This window comes from Aedes aegypti, chromosome 3 (genome assembly GCF_002204515.2).
Source record: "Aedes aegypti strain LVP_AGWG chromosome 3, AaegL5.0 Primary Assembly, whole genome shotgun sequence".
Taxonomy (NCBI): Eukaryota; Metazoa; Arthropoda; class Insecta; order Diptera; family Culicidae; genus Aedes; species Aedes aegypti.
The window spans coordinates 250,245,127-250,267,823 of NC_035109.1; the positions used below are offsets into that span (position 1 = coordinate 250,245,127).

The 22,697-nt window shown below is 38.8% G+C and overlaps 1 protein-coding gene across 1 annotated transcript; it reads left to right on the plus strand.

Annotated features, from left to right (window-relative positions):
• Positions 1–3,895: 3,895 nt before the first annotated feature.
• Positions 3,896–5,173, plus strand: LOC5570365 (alpha-tocopherol transfer protein). The gene is made up of 3 exons (XM_001659028.2): positions 3,896–4,353; positions 4,422–4,797; positions 4,860–5,173. Exons 1-3 carry the CDS (start codon positions 4,052–4,054, stop codon positions 5,148–5,150), a joined length of 969 nt encoding a protein of 322 aa, XP_001659078.2. The 5' UTR covers positions 3,896–4,051; the 3' UTR covers positions 5,151–5,173.
• The last annotated feature ends 17,524 nt before the right edge of the window (positions 5,174–22,697 follow it).

Here is a 22,697-nt window from a genome sequence, read left to right on the forward strand (position 1 = left end):
AGACCTCCTACATTCCATTCTATAATAAGCTTTTTTTTTTCAAGGAATAAATGTCTTATGCGATGAAACCTGTTTACAGTTACAAAAAACGGCTTTGAACCTTTTTAGTAGACCCAACAATTTGATACGCTAGAGTACCGATGCATGGTCAAAATCAGTATCATTCACCCAGATTAGTGGCCGAACCTGATTAAGGGACACGCTTTTGAGCGTTAAATGGTGATAAACTTATTTCTCCGAAAGGTATAAATAGCGGTATCTTTTTCTAACGAGACTCAATGCAAAATGGCTACTAGTTATACAAATAACTGTACAAAAAACGACTACTTCATTATTTCTCAATAGTAATGAAGTAGAACGACATACACTAAACACAGGACACGAGTATACCACAAAAGATCAAAGAAAACTGGTCGTAGTGGTTCATCCTGAACAGAAACAGTGACTCAATCCATCGAGCACGCAAAATAGGACTCAAACATTTGTATGAGATATAGTTTTATTTAAATAATCTAATTTCAAACACATCCTTTGCAACTTCTTTTATTTGGTCCAGTACAATGATTTTCTGAAGCATCAATAATTACCTTTTTATAATAAAATGATAAACTTCGTTGTGTCGTATTCTTTAGCACATAAAACCTATTTTCTGAAGTAAATTAAGTACAAAATAAGCATACAAGCTGCTTAAATTGCATGTAAGTTAACTGTAATCGATAAATAATGCAATTTTAACAGTCAATATCTCAAAAACCAGACGTGCTTTGACATTTTAGAAAAAGGCAATAGATTTAGCTACCTAAAATCAAGTAAATAGCGATATTTTGGTGCTTGAGACAAAACCATATTCCGCTGTGTTATCGACTCACCCTACAAAGTTCGAGTATTATTTCAAACATCGAAGGGTGAATCGATATCACAGCGAAACAATTATTTGTCCCAAGCACCAAAATACCGCTATTTACTTGGTTTGAGGTCTCTAAATCTATTTACTTTTAATAAAGAGATTAGAATATTAGGTTTTCAAAGCAGACTAGCATGTAATCAATTTAGAAGTAGTAGATTGGTAGATTGTTTAATTTGTGTTAATTGAATATGCATTTTGAATTAATATTCAAATGCATTCAACAACTTATCTCAATTTTGTTATGAGTATTGTTTTACTGATTTTTTATAAATCTTTTTCGCATCGAAAAGTTTTTCATAATGTGCAATCCAAATAACTGTATGCCAGGAGAAGTGGATGAACTTGTCGAGTGCGTCAAGAAAGCCCGAGCAGTCGTCAGTTGTTTTCCCTCTCGGGTGGCGCGCCTATTTTCTCTGAGTGGTTTTATATAGCCGAGCAAACGAGTTAAGCTGAAGTGGATTGTTGCTGCTCAAGGATGACGGATCAATTGGTGAGCTCGTTTCATGCTAATATTTCTTATCTATAAAATATGTATGACTGCACCTTTAATCGTTACAACGGTGAGACGTAAATATGATTTTTCAAAAAACTATGAAAGGTTCGTCACTGTGAGTGTCGACATAAACTCTGATTCATAAATTATTCATGTCTAATTTTTTTTTTCAAAACACCTTTTTCTCTTTACCTATATTTTTGTAATTAAAAAACTTTGAATGGTTCTACACTACGAGTGTAGACTTGCAAAAGGTTCACTTAGCTTAGCTTAGCTTAGCTTAGACTGACTACACATATCAATGGTTGCTATTCCGTGATTGACCGAAGTCAGTGAAAATGCACAAAGAATCAACGAGAAGTTTGGCTGGGATTGGCCATAATCTTCTTCAATGTGCATAATTCAGTGCCTCTATTTATACAGGGTCAATAACGGCGCCGGCCACGTCCTTGCAGTCAGGTGGGATTGGGGGAAGGAATGTTAGTGTGTAACCTTTGCTATTTGGAGACCGTGTTTGCCTCTGCATCTCCACAAAGGTTACTGGGAGGGATGTTAGTTAATGGAAAGGATCGTTGGGTAACAGGATTCACTTTGATAAGCGATTAGACCATGATAAATAATGATTTGTGAGATATATACATGCTTATTTGTAAATATAATATTTTCATTTGATATGAACAATTTCTATGTAGTGGAAAATTATGGCGACACTTGAGGTGACGAACCATTCAAAATTTGTTGAACAAATACCTGAATGTAACATTCCTACAGCTGTCAGGACGAAAGCATGTGTTATTATATTTTACTTATTTGAAAAGAAACAAAAGACTTGATTGGTTGGAACATCATAGAACACTCTTATTCTTATGTCGACACTTACAGTGGCGAACCATCCAAAGTTTGTTGAATAAACTGAACTTTTCGCAAGTCTACACTTGTAGTGTCGAACCATTCAATTTTTTTTTTAATTACAAAAATAAAGGTAAAAAGGGGTGTTCTGAAAATAAAAAAATGTGAAACATAAATAATTCATGAATCAGAGTTTGTGTCGACACTCACAGTGACGAACAATTCATAGTTTGTTGAAAATTCATATTTACGTCCCACAATTGTAACGATTAAATGTGCAGTCATACATATTTTAAAGATTAGAAATAGTAGCATGAAACGAGCTCACCAATTGAACCTTCATCCTTCACTGTGCAGCCACAATCCACTCTCAGCCTCACTCGTTTGCTCGGCTGCCCAGCAGCAAGCGTCAAGGTCAAAGGATCAAAAAGAACTAACCGATCACGCCACTTTTTCACTCACTAGACCGACGCGCGACATGTTTGATCCTGCCCTTGTCGCTGACCCCCGTAGGAGCAAGCGTCAAGGTCGAAAGATCAAACAGAACTAACCGATCGCGGCACTTTTCACTTACTCTAAACGAACTAACCGATCACGCCACTTTTTCACTTACAAGACCGACGCGCGACATGTTTGATCCTGCCTCCTTCGCTCGCCCCCGTAGGAGCAAGCGTCAAGATCAATAGATCAAACAGAACTCTGTAGACTTGCAAAAGGTTCACTTTATACAACAAACTTTGAAAGGTTCGCCACGTCAAGTGTCGGCATAATTTTTCTCTACATAGGTATTGTTCATATCAAATGAAAATATTTTATTTACATATAAACATGTTTATATCTCACCAACAATTATTTATCATGGTCTAATCGCTTATCAAAGTGAATCCTGTGACCCAAAGATCCTTCCCATTAACAAACATCCCTCCCAGTAACCTTTGTGGAGATGCAGAGGCAAACACGGTCTCCAAATAGCAAAGATTACACACTAACAGTCCTTCCCCCAATCCCACCTGACTGATGGGACGTGGCCGGCGCCGTTATTGACCATGTATAAATAGAGGCACTGAATTATGCACACTGAAGAAGATTATGACCAATCCCAGCCGATCTTCTAGTTGATTCTTTGTGCATTTTCACTGACTTCGGTCAATCACGGAATAGCAACCATTGATATGTGTAGTCAGTCTAAGCTAAGCTAAGCCAGGAGAAGTGGATTAACTTGTCATTCATTTTTCTGTCAATTTTCATACAAAATCTACTTTTTCTCTGCTATAAATTCATTCAAGGTGAACCACTTCCCCTGGCCTATTCCAGATATCTGTTTAGGTATCAGTACGTGCTCCCGGCATCTTAAAAAAATCCTGCTGATCGTAGAGTACTGGCCAGGTGCTGAATAAAGTGTTTATTAAGTAATGATCGAAAAGTGTACCAAACTGCAGGCTGTTATTATGGAGGATCCAACATCACTATCATCAGTCAACCCACAGGAATCAAATATGTTATGATATGCTACGCTATGCTAACTATCAAACAATCATAATCGTGTTACTGTCTTCAACCACTTATGTCACTCAACTAGGTGGAAAACGGATTTTATGTAGAAATACAACCAGCTATATACAGGTATATTGGTGCTACTGTGTATAATAATTTTAAACGTATCTAGCCATTGTTGAACGCTGTTTCATCGATGAGATAAGCTTATCACTCGATTGAACCATTATAAGACTTTAAATGTCAATGCATGGATTTGTACAGAATCATCACACGTAAACTGACCAGGACAACGGAGGTAAGCCGTAATGTTGTCGCTACGACCAATTACTGCTGATTTGGCGGATGTAGCGAAGAACGAACTAAGCGAGGATCCAAGTCAGTTGGAAAGTCATTTGAGTGTGATTCGTAATTGGTTGAAAGAATGTAAACACTTGCATGGTTTTCTCGATGATCAGATTCTATTGTCATTTCTAAGAGGGTGTAAATTCAGTTTGGAAAAAGTGAAGGAAAAGTTGGCTTTGTTTTACTGGATCAGAACAACTCTGCCTGAAGTGGTTCAAAATCGGGATCCGAACGATGACCGTGTATTGGAGGTGATACGTTTAGGGTGAAAATTACAAATTTATAAAATCTCTTTCCACCCATTTACATCCATTTACCCATTTATTCTTACAGTGTGGGAATCCCACTTCCCAATACAGTGAACTCAACAGATCCGAAGATATTTGTGATTCGAGTGGCACAGTTTGATCTGACAAAGATCGTCTTTGCTGACGTGATAAAAGGAGGAACGCTTATCAACGATGTACTGATGAGGGATGACGACCAGATGGTCATTTGTGGAATGAATTTGGTCATCGATCTGGCCGGCGTGACTGCTAATCATCTGTTTCAGTTCGATTTTGAATTTTTGAAGCAAGTAGCTATTCTGTACCAGGATGCTAGTCCTCTACGTATGAAAGGAATTCACATCATGAACCCTCCACCTGGAATGCGAACTGTGGTAAACATGTTCAACAGTCTGCTCTCCGCAAAAAACAAAAGTAAAAGGGTAAACCCATTCATGAACCAGCTGGTATTGGCCATTCTGATTATTCCTTATTTCACTTACAGATATTTGTACATGGCAATAGCTTGGATTCTCTACATAACCACTTTCCTAAGGATGTTTTGCCAGAAGAATACGGTGGAACATTGGGTCCGATACAAACATTCGTGGACGAATGGGAGTTGAAACTCAAAGCTAATCGAGATTACCTACTCAAATTGTCTGACTTACGAGATATCAATGCGCATCAAGATCTAAAATCATCAGCTCCACAAGCACGCACCGTGCTATCACCAACAAACAATCTTACATTCTTCGGACTGGACGGCTCCTTTAGAAAGCTTGAGTTGGATTGAATAAAACATAGGAAATCATACTACAAAACTGTATGTTTTTCGATAGGCCATTTTTGCAAATTTGTTAAAAGCACATTTTACGAAACGTCTAAGAACAGTTAATCGCTCATTTTATAAATGAAATTTCGACAGCAGGCGGTTCTAACGTGTGAAAGTAACAGCCAAATCAACACTGCTGTCGTTTCGTGAAATTAACTACAATCAACTCTCTACATATGTCGAGATTGTTCGCTATGTCTATGATTTCTGCGATTATTTCATTTTCTCTTCTTATCTCGATGTATTTTAGTAGATTTTAATTCCAGATTTTTCTCCGTTATTCCAAACCTAAATTACGGTACTTGCGTCCATCAAGGGCCAGCCGTCAGGGGGCGCCAAAATAGTTGACGTCCTTGGCAAAAATTGAAAAAATATTTTTGAGTACCGTGATGAATCAAAATCCGGACGGTACCAATATCCGGACGCTTCAATTATAAAAACTAAGTAATTATATGTCTGGTTTTATTAATCCCCTTTTAATTGAAAATTCTGATCATTTTACATTCATTCTAATCTAGTAACCATTGCTAAATAATAATCAATATTAAAAACAAACAATTTGTCATGTTGGACGTCATTTCGCCGCAATTTAACTTCAACTAGAGTTGAACTATCGATGAACGCGCGAACAACGTTTGTTTGAAGTAAAAGTTAGTAAAATATATCTTTATAGAATTTTTATCCAAAACTGTTCCAAAGAAGATATTTTGGAAGTTCGGTGACTCCACTATCATTCAATAAATTGGAAACATACATTTATCGGTGTGCAAAAAGACAGTCCGGGATTATGAGCCAGTGTTTTCAGATCCAGACATCGCGTAATGGACTAGTGTAAGTGAGATTCCCGAAAGAAAAAATAAGTGAAAATTTGAAAAACAACTATGGATAGTGGAGTGAGTATTCAGAATGCCATTTATTATTGGATAAATTGTATTTATCTTATAATGGCTGTTCGAGCAGCATCGAATGCAGTTCAAGCTACGTGTGCTTCAGCTCAGGTAATCAAACCAGTATTATTACAAACGTGTTATACCGTCAAACGGGGTAACTTGCAACAATTTTCAACTTCAAAGCTATATGGATGAAAAATTTGAGGATTTAGATGAGACAAAAACCATCTAGTACCCTAATCGCAACTTGAAGAATACCACGCGGTATTAACTTTATCAGTATTTGGGTTTCTAGGATCAGGAGAGACGAAAAATATACATTTTTCATGCTACCCCTGATGTGGGGTAACATGCAACACACAGTGATATCTGAAGTACACTATTGAAAACTTAACCTATATCGTGTTATTATGATCATTTAATATTTATTGCAGTAAAAGTATTACAATAATTAGAAACAGCTACTGTACTTTTAAAAAACTAATTAGTATTGATTGAACTATGAGTATTAAACCAATTTGATTGGAAACTTCATTAATTTTGCAAAAGGTGTCCACACGGGGAAATTCTAGCATACCATAAGTCTTGACAGTTATTGGAAAGCCATTAAAGCGATTTAATGCAACTTTTCTACAAAAACAATTGTACTTTAGGTTATGCTCCACATAACTTATTGTTTATACAAATTCAAGTCAAAGCGACGTATCCCATATTGATATGTATGTTTAAAAACGGTCTCTGTTGGTGTTCTGAAACAACTTTTATCATACTTCATGCAGAATGTTCCCAATGCATTCCCAATTGCAATGGCAGATCTGCAAGTTAGTTTTTATACAGATTTTCATTTTTTTCCATTATTTTCATGAAGAAAACAAATCTTAATCTAATTATAATGCGATTCATGTAAATTTTTCAATATTTAGTGTCAAATGTGTATTGGATCAATTACGGTATAAACTTTTTGATGCTACCGAACAAATTTATGTTCAATTTTGCCTTTTCATGTGTTTTCGATGATAAACGGCAAGTAATATCAAACAATTGAGATCAATATAGCTGTTGCAAGCTACCCCACAAGGGTAGTCAAAATCGTTTTTGAATTTTTATAGTGTTTAAACATCAAATTATCAAAACTTTTATATTGTCAATTAGTACACTACTAAGTACTGTAACTTATAGCAAATGCCTCGTATGACATATTTCTACCGTTTGTGTGGTATGAGGAGCGTTTTTCAGCATAAATTTCATGCAATCCAACGTTTTATGATTTTCACCTCCAGCAAACCAAACAAAAAAGAAACAATACCCAAACTCTCGCCAAAATCTTCTGTTGTATACCTGAGGTCAATAAATGGCGGAAAAAATTATAAAAATTTAACTCAATGCTGAACGAAACGATAATTCAGTTACATGTCGAAGTGTTGCAAGTTTCACCCCTGTTGCAAGTTACCCCGTTTGACGGTACTTTTTGCCATTGTAGGGCAATTGTGGACATCAAGTTTATTAAAGATTGTTATTTAATTGCGTGTTTTATTTTCATTGAAATTCAACGGGTATTGCATGTTTTAACACCTTTGTCCGGATTTCGATTCAAAAGTGTCCGGAATTAAAGACATCATTTGTCTAAGGTGTCCGGATTTATAGACAAGACATGGTTCATTATTTGATAGATTTTTGTGTTAAAATCATGGTTTTTATCAAAAATTTCATCACTTTCGTGAACATCTGGCTTGAAACAATATATTAAGCAATATTACATCGAGGATTTTCTAAAGCAACACGCTCATATTGAAGTGAGAACATTTGTGGCCAATTAAGCGTCCGGGTACCGTGGTGCATCAATACCCGGACGCTTAAGTCGAGATAAATCTTCGAACTCTGATATGAGTGAGCTGTGTTAGAAAATCCTTAAAGCACTATTGTTTTAATTATTATTTCAAGCAAGATCTTCACGAAAGTGATGAAATTTTTGGTAAATACCAGGATTTTAACATGAAAATCATTCAAATATTAGAGCATGTCTTGTTTATAAATCCGGACACCTGATGCAAACGATGTCTTCAAATCCGGACATTTTTGAATCAAAATCTGTGTAATAGCATGCAATATTTGTTTAATTTTAATGAAAATCGTATCAACACGCAATAAAATATTAACATCTAATAAACTTAATGTCTGCGTTAGCCCTACAATGTTAAAAACATAGCACGCTCGTAATATTAGTGGTTACATTACCTGAGTCTGAGTGCTTGTGGCTTGAACTACATTCGATGTGGCTCGAACTGTTATTATGAAAGCAAAACACGATTTTTTTCACAATCAATAGAATTCCGATAACTCACTACGCTTTTCATTGTTATTTTTCAAGTTTTCTAGTATTTTTTCATTCCTGAAACTCACTTACACTAGTTAAACGTGTTTTTTTTTTCTTCTAAGCAATGGGGGGATAATCTGCTCAACAGACGCCGTGTGGGGTTAGGGACCATTTACTACATGCAAGCAGTAAACAGGACTACACCCCCGACCCACTAAACCATTTCCATTGCCGCCAAACCCTTCGTCTCTCCGGGACCACCAAGAAGGCATTGCTTCGGAGAGGGGCTATTGCACATCGCATCCTCCAGGTTAGCTGCGTAGCCATGCAGCAACGAACATCGATGACACGCTTAGGGGGGTCCACCAAGGTAGCATGCTGGCGCTTTGCCAGCTTCCCAGGTGGTCCTCACCTCCCGTTGTCCGCTGAAAGCGGGCAGGGTCGACCACTACGCCCGCGCCCAGCTGCACCGCAGGTATCAAGAACTGATACTGCGGGCTTCGCAATTTGACCTACTGAAGGCTCAGGCCCTATCAGCTGGGATTGCTGACGAAGGGGCCTCCACCTGCCCCGAACAACCAGAGGCTCGTACTAACCCAGTAGGCCGGCGCTACGACAGCAGCGCTACCAGGATGTTCTCCCCGCGGCCACTTAATCGCTGTAAGGGTCGATTTCAACCGTAGGGCACCGGTATGACCTACGTAGCCGACTGCGAACCCTTGGACCACCTGTTGTTTAGCGTCTGCACTAGCCACTCCTCGAGTCCACTAGCCATCTCCTTTGCAGTTCCGAGACGATGTGGGTGATAGCCGATGAAACGGCATTCCAGCCAAACTCGTCTTCACACATCCTCTGGACCAAATTGTCCGGAGTCGTGTCCCGACCGCATGTGGCTAACATGTGGTCACGCATTGTGCGGAAACGCGGGCACACGAACAAAACGTGTTCCGCCGTTTCCTCTAAACCTGCACAAACTGGACATTCGGGAGTACCCGCATGACCAAAACGGTGTAGATACTGTCTAAAGCAACCATGGCCCGAAAGGACCTGTGTCAGGTGGAATGTTAGTTCCCCATGGCGCCTATTGACCCAGATATCTAACCTCGGAATCAACCTGTGAGTCCACACTCCCTTGGTGGAACTGTCCCACGCACGCTGCCATTTGACCATGGAGGCCAGTCTGGCAGTCCTGTGTATGCCTCTTGTGCCGCGCATTTCGAAGCACTCTATGTCTTCCATGATAAGGATACCAATAGGCACCATACCGGTGATGACGCAGAGTGCATCGTGTGACACGGTACGGTACGCGCTCGCAACCCTCAGGCACATTAGCCTATAAGTACTCTCTAGCTTGCTACGGTAGCTCTTGGTACTTAAGGCCGTGCCCCAAGCCGGGCCACCATACCTCAGTATGGACGAGGCGACACTGGCCAGAAGCTTTCGCTTGCTGGCGTACACCGCAGAGCTATTGGACATCATCCGGGACAGTGCCACAATAGCTGTGGAGGCTCTCTTGCAGGCATAATCGACATGGCTACCGAAGGTAAGCTTATCGTCGATCATCACCCCCAAGTGTTTGACGGAGCGCTTCGAAGTGATCGTGCAGTCGCCTACACTGATCACCGCTTGCTGCACCGACTTTCGGTTGTTGACAACAACCGCCTCAGTTTTGTGGTGAGCCAATTCCAGTTTCCTGGAGCTCATCCACTCCTCCACAATTGCGATCGAGTGGGCTGCAGTCAATTTCACTTCTTCGATCGATTCACCGTAGACCTCCAGCGTAATATCGTCGGCAAAGCCAACGATGACCACACCCGCCGGGAATTTTAATCTCAACACCTCGTCGTACATGACATTCCATAACACCGGGTCCAGGATGGAACCTTGCGGGACTCCTGAGGTTATGTGAAAGCACTTCCGACCCACCTCTGTGTCATAGACTAATACCCGATTCTGGAAGTAACTTCCGAGAATCTTGTACAGGTACTCGGGTATCCCCAGACGCAGGAGCGCATCGGCAATAGCCGCCCAACTGGCACTATTAAATGCGTTCCTTACATCCAGAGTCACTACTGCGCAGTAGCGAATCCCCCTCCTCTTACGCTGGAGTGCTATCTCAGCGGTTTTCTTAACCGTCAGAATAGCGTCTACGGTGGACTTCCCTTTCCGGAAGCCGAACTGGTTGCTTGAGAGACCATTTACACTCTCAGTGTACCTCAACAGTCTGTTGAGGATGATCTTCTCGAGCACCTTCCCCGCCGTGTCAATCAAGCATATTGGTCTATACGCCGACGGGTCACCAGGTGGTTTCCCCGCCTTTGGCAATAGTACCAGGCTCTGCCTCTTCCACGCATCTGGAAATACTCCCTCGTCCAGGCATATCTGCATAGCAGATCTGAACATACCGGGAGTCTCCAAGATTGCGACTTTGAGGGCCAGGTTTGGAACTCCGTCCGGACCTGGTGCCTTCCCCATGCTTAGGGATTTTGCAATCCCTACAAGTTCCTCATCGGTTACTCTATCCTCATCGCCAGTCCCAATCCCCGGCTGTCCTACAAAAGGAGGCCATGGGCTAGGGTTGTGGCGCGGAAAGAGCCCCTCGATGATCCCCTCCAGCATCTGTGGAGATTGTTCCGTAGGAGCAATTGCACCTCTTGTCTTCGCCATAACGATCCTGTAGGCATCACCCCACGGGTTCCCGTTGGCACTCTGACAGAGTCTCTCAAAGCAGGCCTTTTTGCTTGCCCTTATCTCGGACTTCAGCGCGACTTTGGCAGCGGTGAACACCGCCCGTCGTTCTTCACGCTCCTGCTCGGTACGTGCTCGCTGCATCCGCCTCCTGGCCCGTAGGCAGGCACGGCGCAGGTTCGCAATTGCTTGAGTCCACCAGTACGTCGGTGGTCTCCCATTTCTAGGGTGGACTTTCCTAGGCATGGTCGCATCGCACGCACGCGAAAGCACCGCTACCAGTTCGTCCCCGCTTAGGCCGAGTATGTTTCGCTCACGACGAAGCGCCTCCCTAAGTACTGGACGGGGTATTTACCCGTCGTCAACGTAGTCCGGGTCTTTAAACATTGGCTCATATTCCCGGACAGTCTTTTTATGCACCGATAAATATGTATTTCCAACTAATTTAACAACAGGGGAGTTACCAAACTTTTAAAACATCTTTTCTTTAATACTTATGGTTGAAACTTTCTATAAAAATTATAGTCCACAAGCTTTTTATTCAATCAAACGATGTTCGCGCGTTTACCGATCGTTAAACCTGAGTTAAAGTTGAACCACGACGAAATGACGTCCGACACGAACGATTATTTGTTTTTATTTTTATTAATTATTTGACGATGATAACTAGATTGAAATGAATGTTAACTGATAAGCATTGTTACTAATAAAGGGAGTAAATGAAAATTTAACGTATTATCACTTAATTTTACTCCAATTTATTTATATAATCAAAGTGTCCGGATATTGGTACCGTCTGGATTTTGATTCACCACGGTATTGATGCACCACGGTAAGGGTACCTTTCACAGTTTAAAAATTTTTCTTTGACATTATAGTACCGTGCTGCATCAATACCCGGACGCCTAAGGTGATACGCATATTCAAATGCTTGTATATAATTGGGTAATCGTTGTTTTATTGTGTATTGCTTTTGGACGATAACTAAAAGGATAGAACTTGATAATTTTCACAATATTTACAATGAATTTATTTAAAATACCGTAAAAATTAAGATAATTCTGCACCATGTCTTGTCCACAAATCCGGACACATGAATCAAAATCCGGACATCGTTGCATCAAATTCCGGACATTCAAATAAGTAAGGCTCTTTTTGACATTAAACTTAAAAAAATATTAAATATACCTTCTAATCACGATACACAGGTTGATAGATTTGTGAACATAATATTTTTTCTCTGTTGGATGATCCTGAAACATCATAAAACGTTGTTTTTGAAGTCTTCAAAATATACTGTGATGTGTGCATTATTCCTCATAGTATTTACACATAATTTACACTCATTTTCCGTTTATATTGTTTAAAATCACAGTGGTATAGCTTTTGACCACTTTTTCCAGGTTTTCGAACAATTATAATGTAATATGTTCTTGTTGAACCTTGCAAAAATTGATGTTAAAGCACTGTGTCCGTATTCAAAACCACACGTATAAGTATCCGGACAGTCTTCTTCTAGCACTAAATTATGTGTATTTTCAGTAAATTTTTCAAAACTATTGAATTTATCAAAAAAAAACACAAACGAATCACTACAGAACATGTATCACAAATGATTAGCACGTAAAAAACGCGTGATTAATTGTCGAATTGCGATGGCGCATTGAGTAGAATTCCTTCGGGTTTTTTAATTTTGCAAATAAACGCATCCGAGTGAAACTGACTTTGTTTTTGTCATTACCGTTGTTTTACATGGCTAACTTGATGTCAATTCACGTTACAATAGCCAACAGTAGTTAAAATCAATCGTAGGAATAATATTCTCACATTTTTAAAGGATTTTTAACATTGAAATAATAGAAATCCACAAGGGTGTCCGGATATTGGTCCCGTCCGGATTTTGAATCATCACGGTATAAAATCGAAGTAATCTAGATTAGCTTTTAACAATGTGTACTGGAGGTGTTTCAGAAGCAGTGTTGTAAGCAATAACGGTAGTCGACACTTTTTCATTAACATTCGACAGCATTTGCCTTCAACATTCAATAAGCGAGCGATCAAACAAACGTACAAAAAACAATGTGATTGAATGCAGCTAAAAACGATGACGTCACCAGAAAACGGTTAGGTTTTACGCAACTAGGGTTGTCATGACTATTACGGCTTAAACCAGCCAACGGTGTTATCCGTTCTATGGCGTAGTTGGTTAACGAGACCAGTCTAGCGTATTGGGAGTCGTGGGATTTCGATCGCACCAGAACGATCCTTTTATTTTTCACAATATTTCATCTTAATTTCTCCAAATTGACTTTTGTGTCTACGACCTTCAGATTCGGTTCAGTATATTTTTTTTTTTTTTTTTGTAATACTGTCAAACGTCCATGAGCCAATATCTGAAGGGACCATCGACTCATGGAAATATCGAGTAATGAAACAGAAATGCTTTGGAAAGCCAGTCATCAAGAAATTTTGTTTTTAATATAGTTCGATGAATCGAGTCATGGTTCATCGACTCATGGAGGTTTCACTGTATGGTGTTTTTTAAGCTTGAAAGCCTCATATATAAGCTCTTATTTAAACTTCATAGAAATAATGGCAAATATACAAATCATTGTAACTTTTGATTATCTCGAAGAAATTATCTCAAATTTTCAGAGAAGATGCTTAGACATCATATGTTTTGAATGCTTAATGCAAAGCTGATGGTTAATTAGCTAGTTTACAAATTAATAATGATGCACTGGTGGGGAAAATTGTGAAGTATGTAAAAATCCCTTGCAAAACAGCTCAAAACCTTCAAATCACGATAACTTTCGATTCCCTCGTTAAAATATTTTCAAATTCACGGAGGTGCCTGAATACTATATGTTTTGAATTTTTTTGCGTTAATAACGGTTTCTGCCACACCGTGACAACAATTGTATGCATGCATTTTTAAGTTTTTGTTCTTCGTCCTACTTTATGCTTAAAATAAAATTTCTATTCAGTGATTTTTCACATTGTTTTAAACTCTTCTACTGTCGTTCTACGCATATTTATTCCTCGGTCCATTAGGTTTACATAGAACATGGACAAATAGGTGTAGAAGGGCCATCTAAGTTCTGCGATTTTGAATACAAAACGAGTTGAACTAGTTTGAGTCTACGCAAACTTTTTGAAATTTCGAAGTTCATTAGAACTGTTTTACACGTAAATCTAAAAGCTAAACTAAATAACAAAAATATTATTTTAAATTTATTTTTATGGGAATAACAAAACTTGCTTCCTCTGTCACGTCTTTTAGGCTAATTGACTGTCGAAAATGTATTTCAATTATACTTGTTGCCTAAAAGGCAAATTCTTAGAACAAATCTTCATTGAATCCAAGGCTGCATTCCAACAAAATCCCGATGAATATTTCCGCATAATTCAGCTTCTTAATCCAATACTTTCTGGAAACGATTCAAACAGAACTCTGGGCAGGAGTCTCATTTGAATTGGATACAGTAGTTACAAGATCTTGAGCAATACTTTAACATAATCCTAACAAGGAAAAGGATTCCCACAAAAGTTTGAGAAGAAACTGAATCAACAATTTCACGCCAAAATATTTGGTTGATGGCCGCATCTCTCCATCCTCGGTTCTGCCCCATGCTCGCTGAATCACAGCATTCTTGATCCGCCCACCTAGATCGCTGCGCTTTGGTAGACGAACTTGTCGACCTCCTCGAAAGTATCCCCGTCTATCGTAACACTGCTACCTAGGCGAGTCCTGTCGCGCTCGGCCCCACCAGCTAGCATGTACTTTGTCTTGGTCGCATTCACCACCAGTCCAACTTTTGCTGCCTCGCGTTTCAAGTGGGTGTATAGGTCTGTCACCTTTTGAAACATTCGGCCGACAATGTCCATATAATCCGCGAAGCAAACAAATTTGCTGAATCTCGTAAAAATCGTATCCCGGCTGTTTAGTTCGGCTCTCCGCATAACACCTTCTATCGCAACAGGCACGAGAGTCCATCAGCTTGTCGTAGTCCCCGGCGAGATCCAAACGAACTGGAGTGTTCGCCTGAAACCTTCACGCAATTTTGAACACCTTCCATCGTTGCTCTTATTAGTCTTGTGAGCTTCCCGGGACAGCTGTTCTCGTCCATTATTTTCCATAGCACTAAGCGGTCGATGGTATCGTACGCCACCTTGAAATCAATGAAAAGGTGATGCGTGGGGATTTGGTTTTCACGACATTTTTGGAGGATTTGCCGTACAGTAAAGATCTGGTCCATTTTCGATCGACCGTCAACGAAGCCGGTTTGATAGCTTCCCACGAACTCGTTTACTACAGGTGACAGATGACCAAAGATGATCTGGGATAATACTTTGTAGGCAGCATTTGGAATGGTGATCGCTTGGAAGTTTTCACAATCTAACTTGTCGCCTTTCTTGTAGATGGGCACATTACCCCTTCCTTCCACTCCTCCGGTAGCTGTTCTGTTTTCCAGATTGTGCCTATCAGCTGGTGCAGACAAATGGCCATCCTCGAACTTCGTTATCTGCCTTCTCAGAACCATGCAGGTGTTCATCGAAGTGCTGCTTCCACCTTTCGATCACCTCACGTTCATCCTTTAAGATGCTCCCATCCTGATCCCAGCACCTGTTGGCTCGCGGCACCAAGCCATTACGGCATGCGTTGAGCTTCTGATAGAACTTGAACGGTATTTCTTGAGACCAGCACAGCTGTTCCATCTCCTCGTACTCCGTCTCCTCTAGGCGGCGTTTTTTCTCCCGAAAGAGGCAGCTGTTGCTGTTGCCGTTTCCGTCTATAACGTTCCACGGTCTGCCGGGTCTCTTGCTGCAGCATGACCGCCCGCGTTGCTTTCTTTTTTTTTCTCCTACCTATGCTTCTTTGATATGGTGGCCCAAAACCAATGAGGAAACCACTCAAAAGAAATTAGGTAAATTACAAAGGCTTGCCTGTATTTCGATAACAGGGGCAATGAAAAGTGCACCATCAGCAACTTTAAATGCCGTTCTTAATATATTACCTTCACATCAATTTGTTAAACTGCAAGCAGCAAAAAGTGCCTTGCAGTTTATTCGTTATAATGAAATATTGGATGGAAATCTGGTAGGACATTTGAAAATCATCAGTGATTTCAATCTGAACTCAGAGATAAAGAGAGTAGAAGACTGGGTGACAAGGAAGGGAAACTATGATGCTCCTTTAAAAGTGGTTTAATTAAGCCGATATATATGGGAGTCGGGTGGGCCGAGTTTACGTCTAGGTTCTGTTGGTTTCTACACAGATGGGTCTAAGATTGGTGACAATACAGGAGCCGGAGTTTTTGGTCCTGGAATTAATAAAGTAATACCTATGGGGCACAGTCCCACTGTTTTTCAAGCAGAAATTCAAGCAATTATAGAATGTGCGAATATCTGTATTGAAAGGAAATACTGATTTGCTAAAATCTGTATTTTTTTCGGATAGCCAAGCAGCTCTAAACACGCTGAAGGCATTCACTTGTCAGTCGAAGCTAGTGAGGGAATGCATTCTTTATCTGAAACAATTGGCCAGTAGGAACGAAGTTACTTTATACGGTGGTAGGTCATTTGGCATAAAGTCGTTTGGCATAAAGCCGTTTGGCATAAAGTCGTTTGGCATAATAGTCATTTGGCATAAAGTCGTTTGGCATAACGGTCGTTTGGCATAATGGTCGTTTGGCATAATAGTCGTTTGGCATAATGAGTCTGAAACCAAGAATTTCTTAAAATGATATTCGTGTTTACGTTTCCATTGAATCTTTCTGATGACATCAAGCTTGTTTTGGAGTCAATTGATACAAAGGAGCACTTTATTCAACAATCATATGCTCTTGAATGAACTTAAACATATTAAGAAAGATATTGCCAATAGTATTTTATTACACAACGCAACAAAAATGACATTTTTGCGTGTCTCAAGGATCAAATTATGTGTCTCCAGTAGATTTGGGGTTGTTGAATCTGATGCCGTTCTCAGAAATTTCACAGCACGTCACAATTTTTAGCTACAGGTCGTCAAAGTTGTATAAAACATTGGTTTTGTTGATGATTACCTAAAATTTGAAGCATATTTTATCAAACTTTTTTGTGATCTTATCCGCCAAGCATACAAAAGAGGACTTAAACTTTCGTTATAGATATATTTTGGTTGAAATTTCACGATTAAATTTAGATTAAACCGGTCTTTTTCAACATGCTTGCAGTCTCCATACAAAATTCTTCGTTTCTCTTATATGGCAAAATACAATATATTTCTAAACCATCAACCATCAATAACTTTCCCGCTTCAAAAATATTTTAAACTTTGATTATAAGTATTGTTATACACATAAAGTTTGAATTCTGTGACAAATTAAGCAAATAAATTGCCTTACAAGCTGGCAAACTTGCATGCAAGTTGGCTGAAATAGTCAATTTTTGCATTTTGAACAACCAATATCACAAAAACTAGACGTGCTATGATATTTCTGTAAGCGGCAATGGATTCAGTAACCCTTAATTATGTAAATAGAGGTATTTTGATGCTGGAGACAAAAACGTGTTCCGCAGTGTTATTTATCCAAAAATTACCCTCCTTTCAAATATTAACTTTGCACTAAATATTTCAATATATTTAGCACAAATTTACCCTTATTCAAACGTTCTGTTTTCTTTCTAAATATGATGTAACCATAATTATAGGTATAAAAACTGTCGATTTAAAATTAAAATAGATTATACCTTCTTTTATACATAGGCTGTTCTTTGGAGCTATATTTTTAAATATTTATTTGTTTCCAAATGACAAAATGGGGGCAATCGATAACATTGATCTGCTCAAGTTATCAGCGGAAACAGAAATCGATTACTGTAGTGCTTCGATGGGTTGTGCTACTTTTCCCTGAATGTCGGTTCCCCGAATGTCGTATCCCCGAACGCCAATTCCTGGAATGTCAGTTCCCCGAATATCCCGTTTCCCCGATCAACGCATTTCCCCGAAAAGTTTTTAGCACTCATAATTGTTGTAACTTTCTACATTTCAGGGTGGTGAACGAACTGGCCATCTAATATGCACCCTTCTTTATGTAATTGGCGGTTCTTTCGAGTTCTACCATCCTCAGCCTTTTTTCCAACATGTGTATAGCCGAGAATGACAGAATTCCTCCTTCTTTTGATTGCTTATTGTTCTTTCTCGTTCACTATACAGCCACTGAAGACTATTATAGCACCTATTTAAACTGCACCACTTTTCGAGGAATCCGGTCATTTGGGGAATTGGCATTCGGGGAAACGGTCATTCGAGAAACTGGCATTCGGAGAAAGGTAGCACAATCACTTCGATGATTCTGAACGCAATTGTTGATGTCTTTTCGTTTTATTATGCTGCAATAATTTTTGGCGTCAAATCTTCTATTGTTTTAATAATAAATTTTGCCTTCTTTTAAAAATATGCTGTTCTTTTTATTTAAACTGTTTTAAATATTATTATTATGTAAAGCTAAATGTTAACCATTTTTATATTTTCTGTTTTACCGATTCATGCTGTTATAATGATAATTACTTTAGAACCTGCCAATATTCAACATATTTTGTTTTTTTTTTTGCAAACGCATGATCTCCTTTCGAAATATGCTGGAAAAAATATTATCGCAATAACAAATATTCCCTTTTTTCGATAATAAATTGTGGTTTTGTTGTACACTTCTTTGTGTAATTGGCGGTTCTTTCGAGTTCTACCATCCTCAGCCTTTTTGCCAACATGTGTATAGCCGAGAATGACAGAATTCCTCCTTCTTTTGATTGCTTATGGTTCTTTCTCGTTCACTATACAGCCACTGAAGACTATTATAGCACCTATTTAAACTGCACCACTTTTCGAGGAATCCGGTCATTTGGGGAATTGGCATTCGGGGAAAACGGTCATTCGATAAACTGGCATTCGGAGAAAGGTAGCACAATCACTTCGATGATTCTGAACGCAATTGTTGATGTCTTTTCGTTTTATTATGCTGCAACAATTTTTGACGTCCACTCATCTATTGTTTTAATAATAAATTTTGCCTTCTTTTAAAAATATACTGTTCTTTTTATTTATACTGTTTTAAAAATTATTATTATGTAAAGCTAAATGTTAACCATTTTTATGTTTTGCTGTTTTACCGATTCATGCTGTTATGATGATAATTACTTTAGAACTTGCCAATATTCAACATATTTTGTTTTTTTTTTTTTTTTGCAAACGCATGATCTTCTTTCGAAATATACTGGAAAAAATATTATCGCAATAACAAATATTCCCTTTTTCCGATAATAAATTGTGTTTTTGTTGTACACTTCAGAAAAAAAAATTATATTGAATTGGTAAAAAGTTTTGCCAAAAATATTTTCTTTCAAAAATGTGTTGTTCATTTGAGTTATGCTGTGAGAAGATACTTTTGGCGTTAAAGCCTTAAATATTTAAAACGAAAAATAATATGTTCTCGCATATAGGCTATTTTTGGATGATTCTGCATTAATAGATCTTTGGATTGGATCTTCAAATATTTTGCAAATAAATTTTCCCTTCTTTTATCAAGTAATGTTCATCAAGTGTTAAGTCCAAACTGGGACAGAGCTTGATCTGCAGCGAAATATTCTATGAGCGTTCCATTTATTAATAACTGCGAACTTTCTTCGCCAATTTACTATTTTCAAATATGTATATGACGACAAGCTAGAAAAGATACTCTATATTCTAGGATGTAAAAAATATTATTATTCCGAAAAGATCCGTCACGAGTTTAATTTAGTAATGCTCTCTAATGTCACAACAATTTTGGAAAATCTCTGAACGAACACCACGCTTCTTGAGAACCCACCAAAAAAATTTGCTATGGGCTCAATGGTGTTGATCTCGGTAAAAGCTTCAAAAATTCCGATATTATTTCTAATCATTATGTCAAACGGCCATTTTGCCAAATGGTCATTATGCCAAACGGCCATTATGCCAAACGACCATTATGCCAAACGACTTTATGCCAAACGGCTTTATGCCACACGACCTTATGCCAAACGACTTTATGCCAAACGACTTTATGCCAAACGACTTTATGCCAAACGGGGTACAATCACTTTATACTGGGTGCCCAGCCATTGTGGAATTGATGGAAACAAAATGGCCGACAGTTTAGCAAGTCGAGGTTCTTCAATGAATTTTATTGGTCCCGAGCCATTTTGTGGAGTTTCAGAGCGTGCTCTGAGAGCAAAACTTAAATCTTAGGAAATGTCTATGATAGCATCTAACTGGAATACCACGGATACATCAAGACAAGCAAAAAGGTTTATAAGGCACAATGGTCCAAAAGCCCAGGCCATACTAAATTTAAAAATGGATCTTAGGGTAATAACCGGTCTGTTGACTGGTCACTGCCCCAGTAGGTATCATCTGTATAAAATTGGGAAAATCCAATCTTCTGAATGTCGTTTTGATCAAATCAAAAACGAAACTGCTGAACATATACTCTGCAGATGTGGAGCTTTGTTCAATCAAAGAAGGTCAATTTTTGGAAAAGGGTCTAGAAATATGTCAAAGTAATCCCAACAGGGTTATAAACTTTATTAAACAAGTCGCACCCTGAGACGCGACTCGCGGAGACGGTCTTTTTTTTCTGCGATTGCTGAGTTTTTTTTTCAGTGTTTGCATCAATCTTGTGCAAGCCGTTCAAGCTCTCACATGGCCATCTCAGCAAAAAAAACTTTTGCGTTTGCATCACACCAAGGCATAAACGGCATTTTGAATGAAACTTCATGCCAGCAAACGTAGCAGACATTATAAATAACTAGATTTGTGTTTAGGTTTATCAGCATCTTTGGAAAAACTGCTCCGCTGACCGAGGTTTTTTTTTATAATAGGGAAAGTGTACCAGTTATGACCATAGTGGTTCCCTATTTGGCCATATGTGAAATTTCGACAACTTTCACATTTTAAATCTTATCGAATGTTTTAACATCAAGATATATCTTAAATCTTACTACTTCAACAAACAAAAATTTTTAAAATTTGAAGGCATTTAATTAATCACGTATGGCGAAATAGGGAACCACTATGTCCATAACTGGTACACCTACCCTAGTTTATTTTGAATACAATACTTTTTACTTTTTCAGCCATAAAGACGACGGGCTGCATTTGACGTTTCGTGACAGTAGAATCTGGGCTGCATATGACGTTGATATTTTTCCTCTTCGTGAATCTCTCTCAGGTCGCGCCTAACTGGGATCGTGCGCTATATCAACCAATATTTATGACACCTTAGTTGTGATAGGATATTTGATTAGCACCAAATCATATATGGATCATACCACAATATTCCTAAATAATGGACGCAGTGGTTCAATAGGCTCTACAGTAAAAAAAAATAATGGTACGACTCACAGACGGCGCGGAGCGTACAGACCCATTAAGTACTATGCACTCTCCAGCCTGCCTGGTTTACGTCTCAATTACGAAAAAAAAATCTTTTTCTTTTGATTTACAGATCCAGTTACATAGCTTTAAAAGCGGTGACGACTTTGAAATAGTCTACTTCTCACTTATTAGCCAAATAAAGAGTTTGAGGCATCAGTGTTGTTATCAATAACAAAGTGCCAACTTAACATAAAATCTTGAAAGAAAGCTAAAAGTTTGGAAACTCGATTGAGTGGTTAGGAGTAAAATCTACTGAGGAGTAAAATCTACTTTTTGAATCACCCTAACAGTTTCGCAGTTTTAATTAATTCTGAGTGCAAATGACTTTTATGCATTTGTATTTTGGATAACTAGTACGAAGATATCACATCCCCTGGGAAGTCGAGAAAAGTTAAGACTCAAAATGTTCTTCGACTGAAGCGGGATTCGAATCCGCCACCCTGAGCAAGGTTTTGCTGAATGATGGCTTTCCCAAATTAACGCTATTTTTCTCAGCAACAGTGAAAAAAATCTCTGCGATTTCGTTGTTGTGTCTCTGCAAGCACTCTTATATGGAACCGTCTAGACTAGATTGACGTGACAAAAATAGCTGCGAAATCGCGTCGCTGCGGCTTAGACACGTTCATCAGACTGTTCATGCACACTTAAATTGTTTGCACAAGCTCGGATGTGCGAAACTCAGTTTTCCAATTTTAACCGAGATTGAACAAACAAATTGCCAAGTTGCTTATTAACGTTCAACGCTCCGTCATCGCAATCATCGGTATCATCGAAACTTCAAAAGCAGTTTTTCTGTTCAAAACTAAAAAATAAAATTTAAAAAAAAAGTTCACTGTGTGTCGGTTGGAGAATATAATAGAGTGAACACATTTTTCTGTAAATTTTCTTTTCTTAGCTTTCTTCCGCTGCGATCTCATTAAATTTGTTTGCTGACTACTCGGCTGTGGAAATCTCGGTTAAAATAAACCGAGATTCGGCATTCCAAATTAAGTGTGTGCAGCAAAAAATCAGCAAAATCGCAGCGATTTGTCCCTGTCGCCGTGAAAATCGCTTTGATTTGGAGGAGCCTTAACCTTGCGGACTATTTTATATAGACGTGGCTCATCATACTGTAGATAACAGCTCAATATGCGGGCTACGTTGTCATGCCGTTAGCGGCGTCAATAGAAAAAAAA